Below are 15,610 nucleotides of genomic sequence, written 5' to 3' on the forward strand. Positions count from 1 at the left end.
TTGGTCCCTACGGTTTGGTTTATGGACCGGTGGTTTCTCTCTGCTCTGCACCAGTGGTGTCAACAGAGCCGTGCTGGATGAAGTGGGGAGTGAATCGGGCGTGAGGGGCTTGGCGTTGGCAGCCTCCGCCGCCTTCCCCTTCCTGTCCTCCCGCAGCGGTGCTGGGGACCCTCCTGCCATGCACAGACCGCAGTCGTGCTTGCAGATCGCAGTGACGGATGCCCCAACCGAGGGCTCCCCTCGCGTAGAGGAGATCCTGCAGAGCTCCCAGTGTCTCCCCATGAACCAAAGCCCCTTCCCGGAGAAGCAACAGGTACCCATCACCCAAGAGAGACCCAAAAAGCCTCCGCCACAGCCAGAAGACAACCCTGTCCTGCCAAACTCCAGCCCTGTGCCATTCCACCGCTCTCTTTCCTCAGCCTGAGACGATCATTCCCAGCACGGCGTCTGTGTAGCGGTGCCAGGGCCGTGCCCATACTGCACCCCATCGCAATGCCGGGGCGCTCGGCTGCAGCCGGCTGCTTCCCAGGGAAGCGCCTGCGGTGCCTTCCTTTCATCTCCTGCCTCGCAGCAGATTAAAATTTCATCACTTCAGCAGCGGAGAAGGTGCTGGGGGGGAGCGGGAGCCCCAGGTTGGCGGCGGGGCTCAGCCCTTCGCTGGAGCAGCCTGCGCTGAGCTCGGTGCCCACTCCAAATCCAGCTGCATGGGGCTGGGCTGCGTGAGCTCAGCTGATGGAGCTGGGATTTGGGCACAGCCATGCAGGGGTGGCTGCAGGCCGGGCTCCTGCTTCCCCTGGGCCTTCCCTCGCCAGAGCACGAGGCTGGGCAGGAGACTCCATTGCGTGCCGGGCTCCTGCCAGCGCTCCCCCCGTGGGCTGTGCGCCCGGGGTGGGACCACGAGCCCCCAGCTCCGAGGCAGACGCTGCCGAACCGGTTCCAGCCGCCGGCAGAAACGCAAAGCCGAGGTCGCGGCAGGATGCGCTTCCACGCTGCCGGCAGCAGCGTTTCCCTGCCTCCCAACGGGGAGCCCCAAATCCCCCGGCAGCCATGAGATGGAGGGGTTGTCACACAAAACCAGTAACTCCCTGCAGCTGGACTGCCTGGTCAGCCCCAGGAAGGTGCCGCCTGGGATGGACCCCGTCCTGTGCCGGACCCCGTCCTGTGCCGACAGCGAGCCGAGGCCGGGCCTCAGCATGCAGGACAGCCAGTGTTCTGTCCCGGTTGCTCCTGGCAGATGCGAGAGGGCTGGTCCCCGTCCCCCTGCTGCCTCCCAAGCTCTCACAAGAGGGTTTTTGATGTGTTCTGGTATTTTTCCAGAGTCTTAACACCGTAATTCCCTGGTTTTTCCTTTCCCCCTTTCCAAACAAAGGGCAAACATTTGCTCTTTTCCAGCCCTGCCATGTCTGCCATCCTCGGCACGTTCCCCGGGACATCGCCACCACACCGAGGTCCCCTCCAGGGGCTCAGGTCCTGGCTGCCCCTGGGTGCACGGGGCAGCCCATGCTGTGCTCGTCCCTTCCCTCTCCCCTCTCCTTTCCCTCCACCGGGCAAGGCCTTTTGGGGTGTCCTGGCCCCCCCCGGTCTCCTCTGGGCTCCCATTGCCTCCCTGTGCAGTGCGGAGCCTCCTCCGCCTCCCCAGCCCGCACCGGCCCATCGCTATTCAAGTCGTGCGATGCCCATCGCCCGTTCCCGGTGTGCCAATTAAGTCACAGCTCTAATTACGCACTTAGGCTCGCCGGTCGCTCCTCTTCCTTCTCGCATCACCAGACGAACACCTGGGAGGCCACCAGCCGTCCCCCTCATTGCACCCAGCCCCCGTCCTGTCCCACCTCACCCTAAATATGCTGGGCCGGGCTCCGGCAGGAGCTGAGCACCGAGACCACATCCCTGTGACACGGAAAACTGTCCCTAAATCAGCGTCATGAGATTAAGGCCATTGCGAGGGGCCCTTTTTGGCCCGGGGTGCCTCCTGTGCGGGCCATGAGGGAAATGGATGTGGTGTGCGGAGCTGCTCCGGATGTCCCCAGAGAGGGACAGTCCCAGCCCTGGGGTCCCCAGGGGCGATGGTGGGACAGAAGGACGCTCTTCAGGGAAGAAGATCTGGGGGACCCTGTGCTGCTGCTCCCCAGGAGACCCTGGGCCAGCCCCAGCCCCCAGAGCCGCAGTCATTCCCCAAGAGCGGCTCGGTCACCCCCAACCATTGCCTGCACCTCCCTGTGGCACCCCAAGCCCTTGGGGTGAAGAGGTCCTGCACCCCATCGCAGAGCTCACCCGGCAGCGCATCGCCTGCGTGACCGCTCACCAGGAACCGCTCCGGGGCCTCGGACCCCCCCAGCCCGCAGGGGCTCCTGCCCGGCCGTGGATGCCCGCAGGGGCGTGCTGCGTGTCGGGGGGACGCTGTGCTCCGGGGGGACTCCGCATGTTGGAGGGAACACTGCAGGGGTCACGCGCAAAGGGGAGCAGGGCTGCAGGGAGCGCTGGGGGAGAGCTGCGCAGGGTGCTGGGTGTGGGGGTCCTGCATGGGGGGCTGCCAGGGTGTGGGGCTGGGCAGGGGGAGCTGTACAGGGTGCTGCGGGTTGGTGCGGTGCAGGGGGTGCTGCGGGATGCTGTAGGGTGCAGGGGGTGCTGTGGAGTGCTGAGAGGCGTGCTGGCAGCGTGTTGCAGGGTGCTGTGGGGTGCAGTGGGTGCTGTCTGAGTGCTGAAGGGTGATGGGGGGTGCAGGGGGTGCTGTTCAGGGTGCAGGAAGGTGCAGGGGGTGCTGGGTGCCGGCTGGCAGGGTGCTGCGGGGTGCAGGGGGTGTGCTCTGGGTGCAGGGGGGTGCAGGGTGCCAGGCTGGCAGGGTGCTGCGGGGTGCAGAGGGTGCTCTCTGGGTGCAGGGGGTGCTGCGGGGTGCAGGGAAGTGCTGCGGGGTGCTGGGGGTGCAGGGTGCCAGGCTGGCAGGGTGCTGCGGGGTTCAGAAGGTGCTCTCTGGGTGCAGGGGGTGCTGCGGGGTGCAGGGGGTGCTGGGTGCCGGCTGGCCGGATGCAGCGGGGTGCAGAGGGTGCTCTCTGGGTGCAGGGGGTGCAGGGGGGTGCAGGGTGCCGGCTGGCAGGGTGCTGCGGGGTGCAGAGGGTGCTCTCTGGGTGCAGGGGGTGCAGGGGGTGCTGGGTGCTGCGGGTGCTGCCGAAGGCCGCTGCTGCCACCTGCCGACACCCCGCGGCGGGCCCGGCCCCGCGTAGCTCCGGGGGGGCCGCAGCCGGAACCCCCCCATCCCTCCGGGCCCCCCGGGAGGGACCCCCCACCCCGGCCCCACGCCCAGACGCGTCCCGCGGGGTCCTGCCGCAGGGGGCGGGGGGCCCGGCGGGGATGGCGGCGGGGGGAGCGGGGCCTCCCGGCTCGGAGCCCCCTCCCCCGGCTCCAACCCCCCCCCCCCGGGCTCCCCGGACCCGCTGCCCCGGCTGCCGCTGCCCCCCCCCCCGGGTCCCCGTGGCTCCTCGGTCACCCCATGAGCTGGAGCGAGCTGCCACGAGAGGGAGCCCGTGGCCGTGGCACTGGTGGCACTGGTGACAGTAGCGATGGCGTTTAACCCCTCCGGTCCTTGGGGAGGTTTGGGGGACAAGGGCCAAGGCTGGGTCCGGACCCCTCTGGGCGTGCTCCCCCCCACCCCAGCACCAGACCCCCCGGTCCCACCCCCATCAACAGGGCCGTGAGCTGCCCGGGACGGTGGCGTCACCTCGGCAGCCCTCGAGTCCCATGGGGGGACACAGTGGGGACGAGCTGCAGCCCCCCCAGCCAGCCCTGGGCACGTCCTGGCTGCCCTCGGCCACCTCTGCCAGCGGCCCCAAACCCCCGGGCAGGACAAGCTGGGGCAGAGCCATGGGCCGTCCCCACCACAACTCGGGGAGCCCTGTGACACTCTGGACATGGTGACAAACTGCCTCCATGGGGAGGAAACCCCTCGGGGTTTTGCACTTCTGCAGACCCTGCCAGGGAAGGTGGCACAGAAAACGAGGCACGAAGATGCCCACAGCATGCTTTCTTCCCCTCGACTCTGCGGCAGCCACCCCCCCCCCCCCATGGCCATTTATACAGCTGGGGACCCACTTGTGCCTAAACTGCCCTGAAACACGTCCCAGCTCCATGTCACGGCACTGCTGAACACGCGTGTCCAGGTGCCACCACGCATGTGCCCCATGGGGCCCAGGACAGATGTCCCCAGGAGCCCCGACCTTGGCTGCCGGGGCAAGGTTAGCTGTACGTGCTTCAGGGCGGCAGCGTGGGCATCGCAGGGACATGGGGACACGGGGACATGGGGACGTGGGATGGAACCACTCCGTTATGAAACGTCCCTGCATCCCCGCGGCGCTAAGTCAAGATTTAGCGAGCGAGCAGCTCCTGATCCAGATGAGATCGGGCATCACAAAGGGCTTTGTATTCCAGGAAGCCTATTAGAGATTTAAATTATACAAATGGGCTTTTTACCAAAGATCCTCATTATCTGGGCATTTGCTCTTAATCCTCGGCTATTCCTGCAGCCCCTGCCCCGTGTCCCTGCCGCGGCTCCGCTTACCTTCACCATGTCCTCCGCGGGGCCGTGCATGGTGTGGGGACGGGGACAAGCCCTGGGGCCAGTGCAGGCCCACGGGGAGGGGTCTGCAGGGTATGGAGGAGACCCCGGTTGGGTTTGTTGATACAGGCAGGGGCTGAGCCCCTCTTGCTTTGCCCTCTCCCCTCCCAGCTCATCCCAGTACCCCGCCAGGCTGCGGGGACAGTTGTGGGGATGGTGCCTGTTTGTCTGCCGGGCACTGACCCTCCTTAGGGCATGGTTCCGGGGCACCCGCAGCCACCCTGGCCATGCCTGGGCTCCTCCGCACGTGAGGATTCTCCCATAAGCACGCGTGGCCGGTGAGGTCGGGGTGGCTGATGCTGGAGCCCAAATCACCAAAGCCCCTGAATGTCCCACCACGGTGTGCTGAGCCCTGGGCACCCCCCCTCCCCGAGCATCGCCGAGCCCTGGGCACCCCCCCTCCCTGAGCATCGCCGAGCCCTGCCAGCTTGGGGACGGCAGCCGGGGCCACGCCAAAGCTGACACCAACACTCGCTGCCCTGCGTGCACGTGTGTGCGGAGCTGTGCGCCCCCGGGACATGGCCGCCCTGCGTGTGTGCCAGGGCACAGGGACGTGTTCAGTGGGGTGTGTATCATCAAAAATAGCGTGGCCAGCAGGAGCAGGGCAGTGATCGTCCCCTGTGCTCGGCACTGGTGAGGCCGCACCTCGAATGCTGCGTTCAGTGTTGGGCCCCCCACCACAAGAGAGACATTGAGGGGCTGGAGCGTGTGCAGAGAAGGGCAACGGAGCTGGGGAAGGGTCTGGAGCACAAGGCTGATGGGGAGCGGCTGAGGGACCTGGGGTTGTTCAGCCTGGAGAAAAGGAGGCTGAGGGGAGACCTCATCGCTCTCTACAACTGCCTGAAAGGAGGGTGTGGAGAGGTGGGGTCGGTCTCTTCTCCCAAGTGACAAGCCATAGGACGAGAGGAAATGGCCTCCAGTTGCGCCAGGGGAGGTTTAGACTGGATATGAGGAAATTTTCCTTCACTGAAAGGGTTGTCCAGCATTGGACCAGGCTGCCCAGGGAAGTGGTTGAGTCCCCATCCCTGGAGGTATTTAAAAGCCGTTTGGATGAGGTGCTCAGGGACATGGTGTGGTGGTGGGCTTGGCAGTGTTAGGTTTATGGTTGGACTCGATGATCTTAAAGGTCTTTTCCAACCTATACGATTCGGTGATTCTGTGATTCTGTGATTCTGTGTGTGTGTCCCCTGCCCCGGGCAGGGCACGGGGGTCTCACCTGCAGCCCCATCCCACCCCGTCCCGCTGCAGTGACTCCTCGGGGGCTTCACGGCTGCTATGACAGCGCAGGAAATTCCCACAGAAATCCCCACGAGGAGGAGAAGGAGAAGGAGAAGAAGAAGGCAGAGGAGGAAGAGGAGGGGGAATCTCCCAGCCAGAGCATTGCCAACACCCCATGTCTCGCCCCGCTGGCAGCGGGGAAGACGTTGCAGCGGGTGCCTGTGTCCATTTCAGCATCCTCCTGGCAGCATCTCTGCCCGGGGCTCGGCCACAAGGCTGGGGCCAGTGGGAGCCAGCCCCGAGGCAGCCCAGCTCCCTGCTCTGGCTCTTTTGGGGTTCTGGCACCCCAGGGGATGGTCCTGCTCCCCCCGTGACACAGCTAAGCCCCGAAACTGGCTGGTGGGAGCATGAGCTGGTGTGCCCGGCACCGCTGCAAGGAACGTGGGGTGATGGAGGGGCTGTGAGCTGAAAAAATGCAAGGCTTTGGGATGAAGGGGATGAGGAGCCAGAGGGGATGGGTTGGGGGTCATTTGCCCCAACCCCAGGGACCCTGTACATCACTTAGTGGTTGATGGCAGAGTACGGCCCTGCCCATGCCCCCCGCACCCCGTATTATCCTCTCTCTCCCTCCTGCAATCCATTCCAGCGCAGGGGATTAGGTGGGTTTAGGGCCGGGTTTGAGTCGGAAATGGGATGCTTTCAAATCAGCCTGCGTCAGTTGTGCCCTCTGTCACTCATGCAGAGGGGGATTAAAATAGATATGAAGATTATCAGAGGGGAAATGGCACCCCCACCTTCGAGGGGCCCTGGTCCTTCCTCCCGGCACCGCTGCCAGCACCGCTGCATGTGGGGGCACCTCCCAGCGCGCAGGCTGCCCGGCTCCGGCCCCCCAGGACGCCTTCAGCCCCGGGGGCACAAATCTCTCCCTCTTCCTCACCTCTCTGCTCACACCAGTTCCAGTCTCCATCCCATACCCCTCTCCAAACATCTTTCCTACGTGGGATGGGGAGAGACACCGGTCTCATCACCAGTTCCCTTGTTTCCAGCCCAATCCCATTCCCAAAATGCCCCTCGGGCTCGATGCCAGGCCTGTGTGAGACCCCCGCCCAGACCCCAAGGAGGGTTTCTGACCCTGTGGAGCTGCCGGCCCCTCGACCAGGCTGGGGCACGGACACGGCTGCTGCGATGTGGAGGGTGAGAAGGAATTGATGGGGAGACGGCAGCGCCCAGGAGGAGGCTCGGCACCGAACGGTGCGGGTGAAGGGTAGGAAGGAGCCTGTGCAGGTCTGTGGTCCTCGAGAGTCCTCCAGCAACAGGCAGGGGAACGGTACCACCACGAGGCTGTTAAAAAAAGGAGAAAAACCACAATGAGAGACCAATATTGCCGTTATTATTAATAACTGCTTGTTCCTGCGGTACAGCAAGGTCCCTGTGGTCCTCACGGGCCAGCACCGCAGGCTGGGCTGGGTCCCCTCGCCAGCCCGGCAGCAGTTCAGGCAAGTGCTGCCCACCGGTGTTTCCAAACGTGCCTGTGGCTTTCGGCCACTTTAGCAGGGCTGGTCCCCATCTCCCGCCCCGCTTCAGGTTGGTGGTTTAGGCCTGGAGGTGCCAGGTGTCCCCCGACAGGCACCTGCAGCCTCTCAGCCTCACTGATCTCAGTGCCCAGCAGATTTTGGGGTGAATTAGCCCCGTCCTGAGTCTCTCAAGCGGTCTTTCCCCCCAGCTCCCCGTTCCACGGCAGCCACCCTCGTCCCGTCCCCATTCCGCCCAGACTGGCGACGGGGCTGTGGGTTTAATCACTTTAGGCATGTTTATTTGTGTAATTTGGAGGAGAGTGCCTCTTCCTCCCATCTGCCCCTGCCATCTGCTCCCCGTGGCATTGCTGAACAATCCCGGGCTTTGCAAACGGACGGAGCTGGTGCAGGAAAACCTGCCAGGAATGGCACCTCCTTATAGCGAGCGTCTGCCTCCACCCGAGCCTGCTTGGAGGCTCTGCCGAAAGCTGCTTTGCTCCAGCCCCGGGAACAAGCGAGGCTGCTGCGATGCTACGCCGCATCAGCCCCTGGCTGCGTGCTGGGGACACTCACCCCGAAATGTCCCTTTCCAGCCCCAAAAGGCCTGGCTTGACACCTTCTTGGGCCAGCGGGAAGGTGATGGCTAAGCCTGTGCCCCGGAGCTGGGGATGCCCGAGGCATGCGTGGGGGATCCCCGCAGCCCCTGGCTCGCTCTGTCCCTGCGGGGACCACCCTGGCCCATGTCCTGGGGCAGCGGCTCTTTCCGAGGGGACGGGATGGGGACAGGCAGGTGTGATGGCAGGGGTGGCACATGGAGAGAGCGGGCCCCAGCTCGGTGCATGCACAGGGATGTGCGTGTGTGTGTGTTTACGCACCCTTGTGCTTCCCCATCCCACCCACCTCATGGCAGCCCGGGGCAGGATGGCACCCTGGGGCAGGATGGCACCCTACAAAGGGACAAGTGACATTTATAACTGAGCCCAGGGGCATGTCGTGTCCCTGAAGACTTGACCAGGGGCATGTCGTGTCCGCCTGGGTCTGCAGGCAGCCTGAGACCCCAGCTCCCGGACGGAGATGGCCACGACCGCCTCATCCGTCCGGTGTGCCAACGCAGCAACCCTGACGTGCTCCCAGTGCTCCCAGTGCTCCCACAGCCCTTGCCAGTGCAACAGGGGTCTCCCCCCTCTCCCCAGCCCCCGGCTGTGGGGGGACCAGGGGCTGCACACCGAGCCCCAGGGCAGGGAGCTGCGTGGGGCAGTGTCCCGCGGGGGGGGTGGTGGGGTGGTGGTGGTGTGTGCGTGGGGCCCGGGGGCGGGTGGGAGACCCTGGATGGGGCTGCTGCCGGTGCCCCCGGTGCCCCACCCGGAGCCGGTGCCCCCCGGTGCCCCCCCGCAGCCCGGCGCTGCGGCGGGCGCTACCGGCGGGCGCTCCCGGGCTGCGTTGGCGCACGGCGGCGGCGGCGGCGGCTCGTCCCCGGGCAGGTAGGAGGCTGCGGGGACGGGAGGACACGGGGGGGGGACACCGGGGGGCACTGGGGGGCCGGGGGGACCAGGGCACCGGCACGGCCCCAGCCCCCGGGCACGTCCCTCCCCGCCGGCGGCTGCAGAGCCCCTCCCGCCCCGCCGCACCGTGCCGGGGGTGGCCTGTGCCCCCCTCCCGCCCCGCCACATCTTTTCGGGGGTGCCTGGTAACCCACCCCCGCGGGGGGACCTTTACTTGGGTGTGTCCCCGGCAACACCCTCTCTCCGGGGGTGCCCGCTTTGGGGGGAATCCCCTGTAGCCCCCCCCCGCTCCGGGAGCATCTTCCCCGGGGGTGCCCAACCACCTTTCCGGAGGTGCTCGTTTTGGGGGGGTCCTTGCAACCCCTCCCTCAGGGCGCTGAGCCCCCCACGGGCTCCCCTCCCAGCGGCGGGAGCTGCCCCGGGCAGTGGGGAGGGGGCACAGCCCCCCGGGCAGTGGGGCTGGGGGTCATGCCGGCCCCGGGGGGCCCTGGCTGGGGTCCCCTGGGTGGGGTGGGGACACGCAGATCCTCCCTCGGGCTGCTGGAGTGGGGATGGAGCCGTGTGGGGGGGTGATGGAGGGACACTGTGGGGTCCCAGCCCCACGTAACTAGGGGGTCCAGCCCTACTGAGATGCTCCTCCTGGGGAGTCCTATTTGCCCTGTGATCCCAACGGACGGGGGGTTTAGGGGTGCTGGGGCCCCTCCCTACTTTGGGTAAGACAGCGGGTGCTCCAGGCACTGAAGCCCCCCATGCACCCATGAAGCTCCCCTGAGCCCATCCTCTCCCCACACAGGGGTCACAACACAGCCTGGGGTGGGGGCAGCGGGTCAAGGTCCCCCCAGAGCCCCCAGTGTGGGGACCTGGGGTGTGTGGCCAGATGCTGGGCACCCACCCTGACCTCCTCCCGGCCCCTCTGCACTCCTCGGGGATGACCCCAGTGGGATGGGGTGCACTGGGTCCCCCAGGGGTGTGGGCACCCTGAAGCGAGGAGGGGGCCCCGAGCAGAGCCCCGTAGCCCCCGGCCCTCCCCGGGGCTCCAGTGCCAGCCAGAGGCATCAAATATTAACAGAGGCAGCGGAGGAGCTGAAAATAACCCTCCCTCCAAGGGAGCTGACCCAGATCTGGCCACCCCCAAAGCTGGGCTGGACCCGGAGCCGAATCCGGCCCCTTCCCCTCCTCCAGGCTGCTCTGCCCTCCTGATGCCAGCTATATATCGCCTATATATTATGCAAATGAGCTATAAGGGCTTATTACGCAAACGCGAGGGGGCTGGCGCTGCCCAGCGCTGGGTGGTCCCCAGGGCTGGCCCCGACAGCTCAGAGAGGACAGCGGGGATGGAGGGGGCTGCATCGGTGTCCGCGTCCGCCCGGGTGTCCGGGGGCTGCCAGGGAGCGCTGCCCCATCCCTCTCCCCTCCTGTAGCGCAGAGGGACCCCCCCAAGCCGGGCCAGGCGCCTGCCCCACTGCAGTGCTCGTCCCCCAAGACGGCCGGCACGTCCCAGCGGCATGGGGAAGCAGAACAGCAAACTGCGCCCCGAGATGCTCCAGGACCTGCGAGAAAACACCGAGTTCTCCGACCTGGAGCTGCAGGGCTGGTACAAGGGTTTCCTGAAGGACTGTCCCTCGGGTATCCTCAACGTGGAGGAGTTCAAGAAGATCTACGCCAACTTCTTCCCCTACGGCGATGCCTCCAAGTTCGCCGAGCACGTCTTCCGCACCTTTGACACCAATGGCGACGGCACCATCGACTTCCGAGAGTTCATCATCGCCCTGAGCGTCACCTCCCGCGGGAAGCTGGAGCAGAAGCTCATGTGGGCCTTCAGCATGTACGACCTGGACGGCAATGGCTACATCAGCCGGGAGGAGATGCTGGAGATCGTGCAGGTACCGGGCTCCCTCGCCCCGCCACGGCTCCTAGCGTGTGGTCCTGCGTGTCACCCTGGCGTGACGGTGGCTGTCCCCTCCCGGGATGCGAGCGGGCTGGGGACGTGCACCCTGCCTTACCCCTGGCACAGGGCTTGACAGCGCGTGGGACGGAGCCTATTGCTGTCTGCAGAGAGACTCCCGCTGAGCTCTGCGGCTGCAGGGATCAGTCCACCCCGGGGCATCCCCTGGTCCTTCCCTGTCCCGGGGACAATTGTTTGTCACCCTGTCCCGGGGCTCTTCCCTCTGGCCCCACTCACCGTGCTCCTGGGGAGGGCTGGGTGCACGGCAGCCGTCCCCGAGCACCCTGGGGCAAAGGGACGTGTTGTCGGCAAACTGGCAGGAGATGTTCTCCTTGCCCAGATCGCAACCTGGTGGCATCGGCATCAGAAGGTGACTCCCGAGGCCACTGCAGTGACATCTCAGCGGGCACCTCCTCCCTGCAGGAGCAGCTCCAACTGCCTCCTGGTTGTTTCCCTGGGGCTGCCGCTTGCATCCACCCCGACCGTGCTGGGAGCTAAAGCTCCCCATAGCCTGATCGCACGGGGAGGGGGTTAAACACCAGCGAAGCCCAGAGCTCTGTCCCCTGTCTCGGGTGGGCGATAGCCGGCGCCCACCTTGCACCCACCCTCACCCCCATCTCCCGCTCCCAGGCCATCTACAAAATGGTCTCCTCCGTGATGAACATGCCCGAAGATGAATCGACTCCGGAGAAAAGAACGGAAAAAATCTTCCGACAGATGGATACTAATAACGACGGTAAATGAGAGGAGATGGAGGGGATTAAGGGAAAGGTCTCATGGCTAAATCCGGGGGTCTTAGAAGGAGCCACACGCGTGCTGATTAAATGGCTCGCGTTCGCCGGGGTGGCTGGGGGGAGCCCCGGCAGCCGGAGGGGCTCGGCACACTCCCGCAGCCCAGGGAGCAGACCCCAGGGGTGCTCATCCTGGATGGGTGGGCGTCCGCGGTGCCGGGAGGTCTCTGGTCGCACGTGTGCACCTGGGACGGGGTGGTGGCCACGGGGCTGAGCTGTGTCGTGTGTCCGTCCCCCCCCCCCCCCCCCCGCAGGCAAGCTCTCGCTGGAGGAGTTCATCAAAGGTGCCAAGAGCGACCCGTCCATCGTGCGCCTGCTGCAGTGTGACCCCAGTGGTGCCGCGCAGCTCTGAGCCCCGCGGACCCCCACGGCCCCCCACGGCCCCACACCACCCCCCGACCCTGCAGCCGGCCACTGCCACCGTCCCCTGCCTGGGTCCCGCGGCCCCCACCGCCGTGCCCCCGTGGCCCCTCGTGGGGAGAGAGCTGGAGCCCGGCTGAGGCTGGGACAAGGGGGAGCCCGGGGGGACGGTCCCCATCACCAGGGGGGCTCCTGCCCTGGCTCGAGTGGGGGAAGGAGGACGGAGGCAGGGTCTGCCCTGAGCAAGGACGGTCCCCTCGCAGCACCGGGGTCTCGGAGCAGGGGGACAACGCAGCCTGGTGGGAAAGTCTGGCGGCGAAGCCACTGCTGCATCTCCGGCGGGCGCGGGGACACGGTCCAGAGGACAAAGACCCGGTGACTTGGGGCCCCCCAGCACCCCCCACGCATGCACACGCTGCCACGGCCGCGGGGCCAGCCCCTTCCCCACGGCCAGCGCACGGGTGGGGGCCGCAGGGAGGGGACTCACTTCTGGTCTTTTAATACCTGCAGAATAAAAGTTTGTGTCAGTGCAGTCCGTGGTGGGAAAGGGGCCGTCGATGCTGAGGAGAAAGTTCCTCCCCGGAGGGTCTGGATCCAGCCCAGTCGCCTTCCTCACTGCAGCCCCAGGTGACCCGAGGCCACAGGGATGGGCTCACGTCTCTTGGCTGGTGGCATCCAGGGGACGCGTCTGCCCGATAGCTGGGCTGGGGGGCAGCTGGGTCCCATCGTGGGGCTGTGTGGGTGCTGGGACAGGACAGGGCTGGCCGGGGCACATCCACGGGGTCAGCCCTCGGGCCCCACTCAGAGCTGCGCCGTTTCCACACTGTCCAGCCCCAGCAAGCCCAGGCACTGCCCGGGGTCGGGGCTGTCTGCGGGGGCTGCCTGCAAGGAGACCTGCAAGCCAGAGAGGATGATAAGAACGAGACCGGGGGGGACGAGAGATTCGGGTCAGCAAGTCCTACCCCCGTCCCAGAGCCCCCGAGCCCAGCTGGGTCTGTCCCAGCCCTGCACGGGAGCAGGTCGGTGCTGAGCCCGGGGACCAGGAGTCACCTTCCCCCGGTGCACCCCGTGGCAGCAGCGGCCGAGGCGGAGGAGGTCGACGGTGAGCAGGAGGCAGCGGATGCTGAAGACGATCTCCATCGAGTGGAGCAGGAGGGAGATGGCCCAGAGGGACAGCGTGGAGCTCTGCGGAGACACGGGGTGTCAGGTCCCCACCTGCATCCCCCCATGCCCAGTGCAGGCATGGCCAGCCCCAGCCCACAGCCCACTGGGGACTCACATAGACACGGGTGGGATCGAAGGGGCACTCGCGGGAGACCGGGGCGAGGGTGACAAAGGTGCAGGGGGCCAGCAGCACCCGGCCCTGGCTGCCCAGCGTAAGTCCGATGGAGATGGCCAGCCCCAGCAGGCAGGACAGGCAGCCCAGGCTGCTGCTGGCGCTCAGGGCGAAAACCGCCCATTTCTGGGAAGAGAAGAGGCAGCATGGTGAGCCAGGGCCACGCACACCCGCCCGTCCAGGCTCCCTCTCCGGGGACGGTCCCCGAGCGAGGGGACGTGGCGGCTGTGCATGCTCCATGGGGCGGCTGCAGCCTGCTGGGTGCCGGGCGAGGGGCTGCGGGGCCGGGTGTGCTTACGAGGGCGGTGGGGGTGAGGTAGCGGGACAGCATGAGGGCGGCTATTCCACAGGAGATGGTCTGCGAGAGACGCGGGGAGGTCAGCAATGCACCGCACCCATCTGCCCCAGGGACATCAGTCCCCTTTCCCTGTTGACGTTGTCCCTGAAAGCTCATCTGGCCAATTTGGCATCGCGGGGGGGTAGTGATTCATCTCCCCCAGCCTCCACCCAGTAAAAAGTCCCTGTGCATTTAATACCCCTCGGTTTTGTGCTAGAAAGGCTTATTTAGAGCAGAGAAGGGGAGACGGAGCACTGTCCATCTCACATCCTCCTGCATCCCACCCCGTGCCCACCCCGCATCCATATTACATCCATCCTGCATCCTCCTGCATCCCGCCGCCTGCCCACCCCGCATCCATATTACATCCATCCTGCATCCTCCTGCATCCCACCCCGTGCCCACCCCGCATCCATGTTACATCCATCCCACATCCTCCTGCACCCCGCCTCCTGCCCACCCTGCATGCATCTGCATCCACCCCAGATGCACCCCACGCCCCCCATACCCCCCTACCCTGCACCCCGCGGTACCAGCAGCGCGGAGATGATGGAGGCGGCATTGGCGACGGCGTACTGCAGGGAGATGGCATCCCGAGGGTCGATCACGAAGCGGAGGACAGTGCCATGGACGAGGGCACCAGCGATGAAGTTGAGGTGCCCGATGATGAGGAGGATGAGACCTGTTTTCATGAGGATCCTTTGGTGGCTGCCGGGATCGAGGTGGCCTGAGACAGAGGAGAGAGGAGGGGGAAGGAGGCTGCACGGTGTGGGGCGGCCAGCACCAAGCCGTCCCTCCTGCCCTTGCACCACGCTCAGCACAGGCACGGGGTATTTGGGGACAGCCCCAGAGGACGTGCCCCATGCTGGCGGGGGGACGAGGCAGGAGGTGATGTGGTGGCAGCCGCCGGCAGCCCAGGTATGCAAACCACCGCTCCAGCCGGCTCTCCTGGGACCGAGGCAGCGGCGCAGGGCCAGCAGCCATGGGGACAGGCGTCCCTGGTGGCACTGGGAAGGGCTGGGGCTCCCCGGAGCGATGAGGAAGCTCTGGGGAGAGCGGCTGCCCATAAACCACAGCTCCAGCGCTGCGTTTCGGCACCCAGCGCTTTTAGGAGTGACCGCAGCAGCAGCCAGGACATTCCTCCATCGGGACCCACCAGGGTCCCTCCACCAGGGCCGCTCTCCTCACACACCCACCGTCACCTGGTGCTCAGCCCAGCTCCGTCCCTGACCCCGTCCGAGTCCCTCGGCTCCCCTCCCCTCCCTGCCTCAGTTTCCCCTGCAGGAGGGCAGCGCTGGAGCTGCAGGCAGGGCTGGGGCACCCTCCTGTCGCAATCACCACGCCAGACCCGGACTCACCCGCTCGACACATCTTCACCGGGCCAGGATCAGGCCATCAGAGCCCCTCGATGCCCTCAGCGCCCGCCCTGCCCTCAGCCCCGGGGTTGGCAGCCAGATCCATTGGGGTCCCCGCATGGCCGGGCAGGACCAGGCCACCGCAGCCGCTCGCCTGCTGCACCCCACTGCTACTCCAATTCCTGTCGGACCAGCTCCCCAGGACGAACAAAGGGATAACTCCACCTTCGCCTGCCTCCACCGAGGGGAAGCACAGCCCTGTCCCCACCCCTGTCCTCCCCTTGCTGCCGAGGCAGCGGCCGTGCCGTGGCATGCTGTGTCATGCCATGCCACGCCGATACGCCACGCCGCGCCGCCTCATCCCCTTCCCCATCCATCACCGTCATCTCCACCTTGCCAGCACGCTCGGGTTGGTCCACCCTAAAGCGACGGCAGCAGTCTGGGATGTGGCCAGACAGGTCCGAGGTCACGGGCTGGGGGTCTGGGAAGGGGCAGCCCCTCGGGGTGGATGCTGCCGGACCACGGGGCAGATACCAGCACCATCAGGTACCAGGGACGGACCTGCAGAGAGAGGGAAAAGCAGAGGGGTGAGGGCTGGTGCCAACTTCCCAGGTGACTCAGAGGAGCCAGCGTGATGGCAATCACC

At 66.3% G+C, this 15,610-nt stretch overlaps 2 protein-coding genes across 3 annotated transcripts; one reads left to right on the plus strand and one right to left on the minus strand.

Moving 5' to 3' along the window:
• The first annotated feature begins 10,345 nt into the window (after nucleotides 1-10,345).
• On the plus strand, nucleotides 10,346-12,114 carry HPCA (hippocalcin). 2 transcript variants are annotated; one of them, XM_075522260.1, is made up of 3 exons: nucleotides 10,346-10,723; nucleotides 11,416-11,521; nucleotides 11,831-12,114. In XM_075522260.1, the coding sequence occupies exons 1-3, from the start codon at nucleotides 10,346-10,348 to the stop codon at nucleotides 11,926-11,928; spliced, it is 582 nt and encodes a 193-aa protein (XP_075378375.1). In that variant the 3' UTR covers nucleotides 11,929-12,114. The 2 variants fall into 2 exon arrangements, with proteins under 2 accessions (XP_075378375.1, XP_075378376.1); XM_075522261.1 differs by having other exon boundaries at nucleotides 10,346-10,505; nucleotides 11,414-11,521.
• Nucleotides 12,115-12,446: 332 nt separating this feature from the next.
• On the minus strand, nucleotides 12,447-14,697 carry TMEM54 (transmembrane protein 54). The gene is made up of 5 exons (XM_075522407.1): nucleotides 14,143-14,697; nucleotides 13,571-13,630; nucleotides 13,216-13,398; nucleotides 12,987-13,121; nucleotides 12,447-12,830 (listed from the first exon to the last, which is right to left on the minus strand). Exons 1-5 carry the CDS (start codon nucleotides 14,674-14,676, stop codon nucleotides 12,738-12,740), a joined length of 1,005 nt encoding a protein of 334 aa, XP_075378522.1. The 5' UTR covers nucleotides 14,677-14,697; the 3' UTR covers nucleotides 12,447-12,737.
• Between the last annotated feature and the right edge of the window lie 913 nt (nucleotides 14,698-15,610).

Source organism: Mycteria americana, chromosome 21 (assembly GCF_035582795.1).
Source record: "Mycteria americana isolate JAX WOST 10 ecotype Jacksonville Zoo and Gardens chromosome 21, USCA_MyAme_1.0, whole genome shotgun sequence".
Lineage (NCBI taxonomy): Eukaryota > Metazoa > Chordata > Aves > Ciconiiformes > Ciconiidae > Mycteria > Mycteria americana.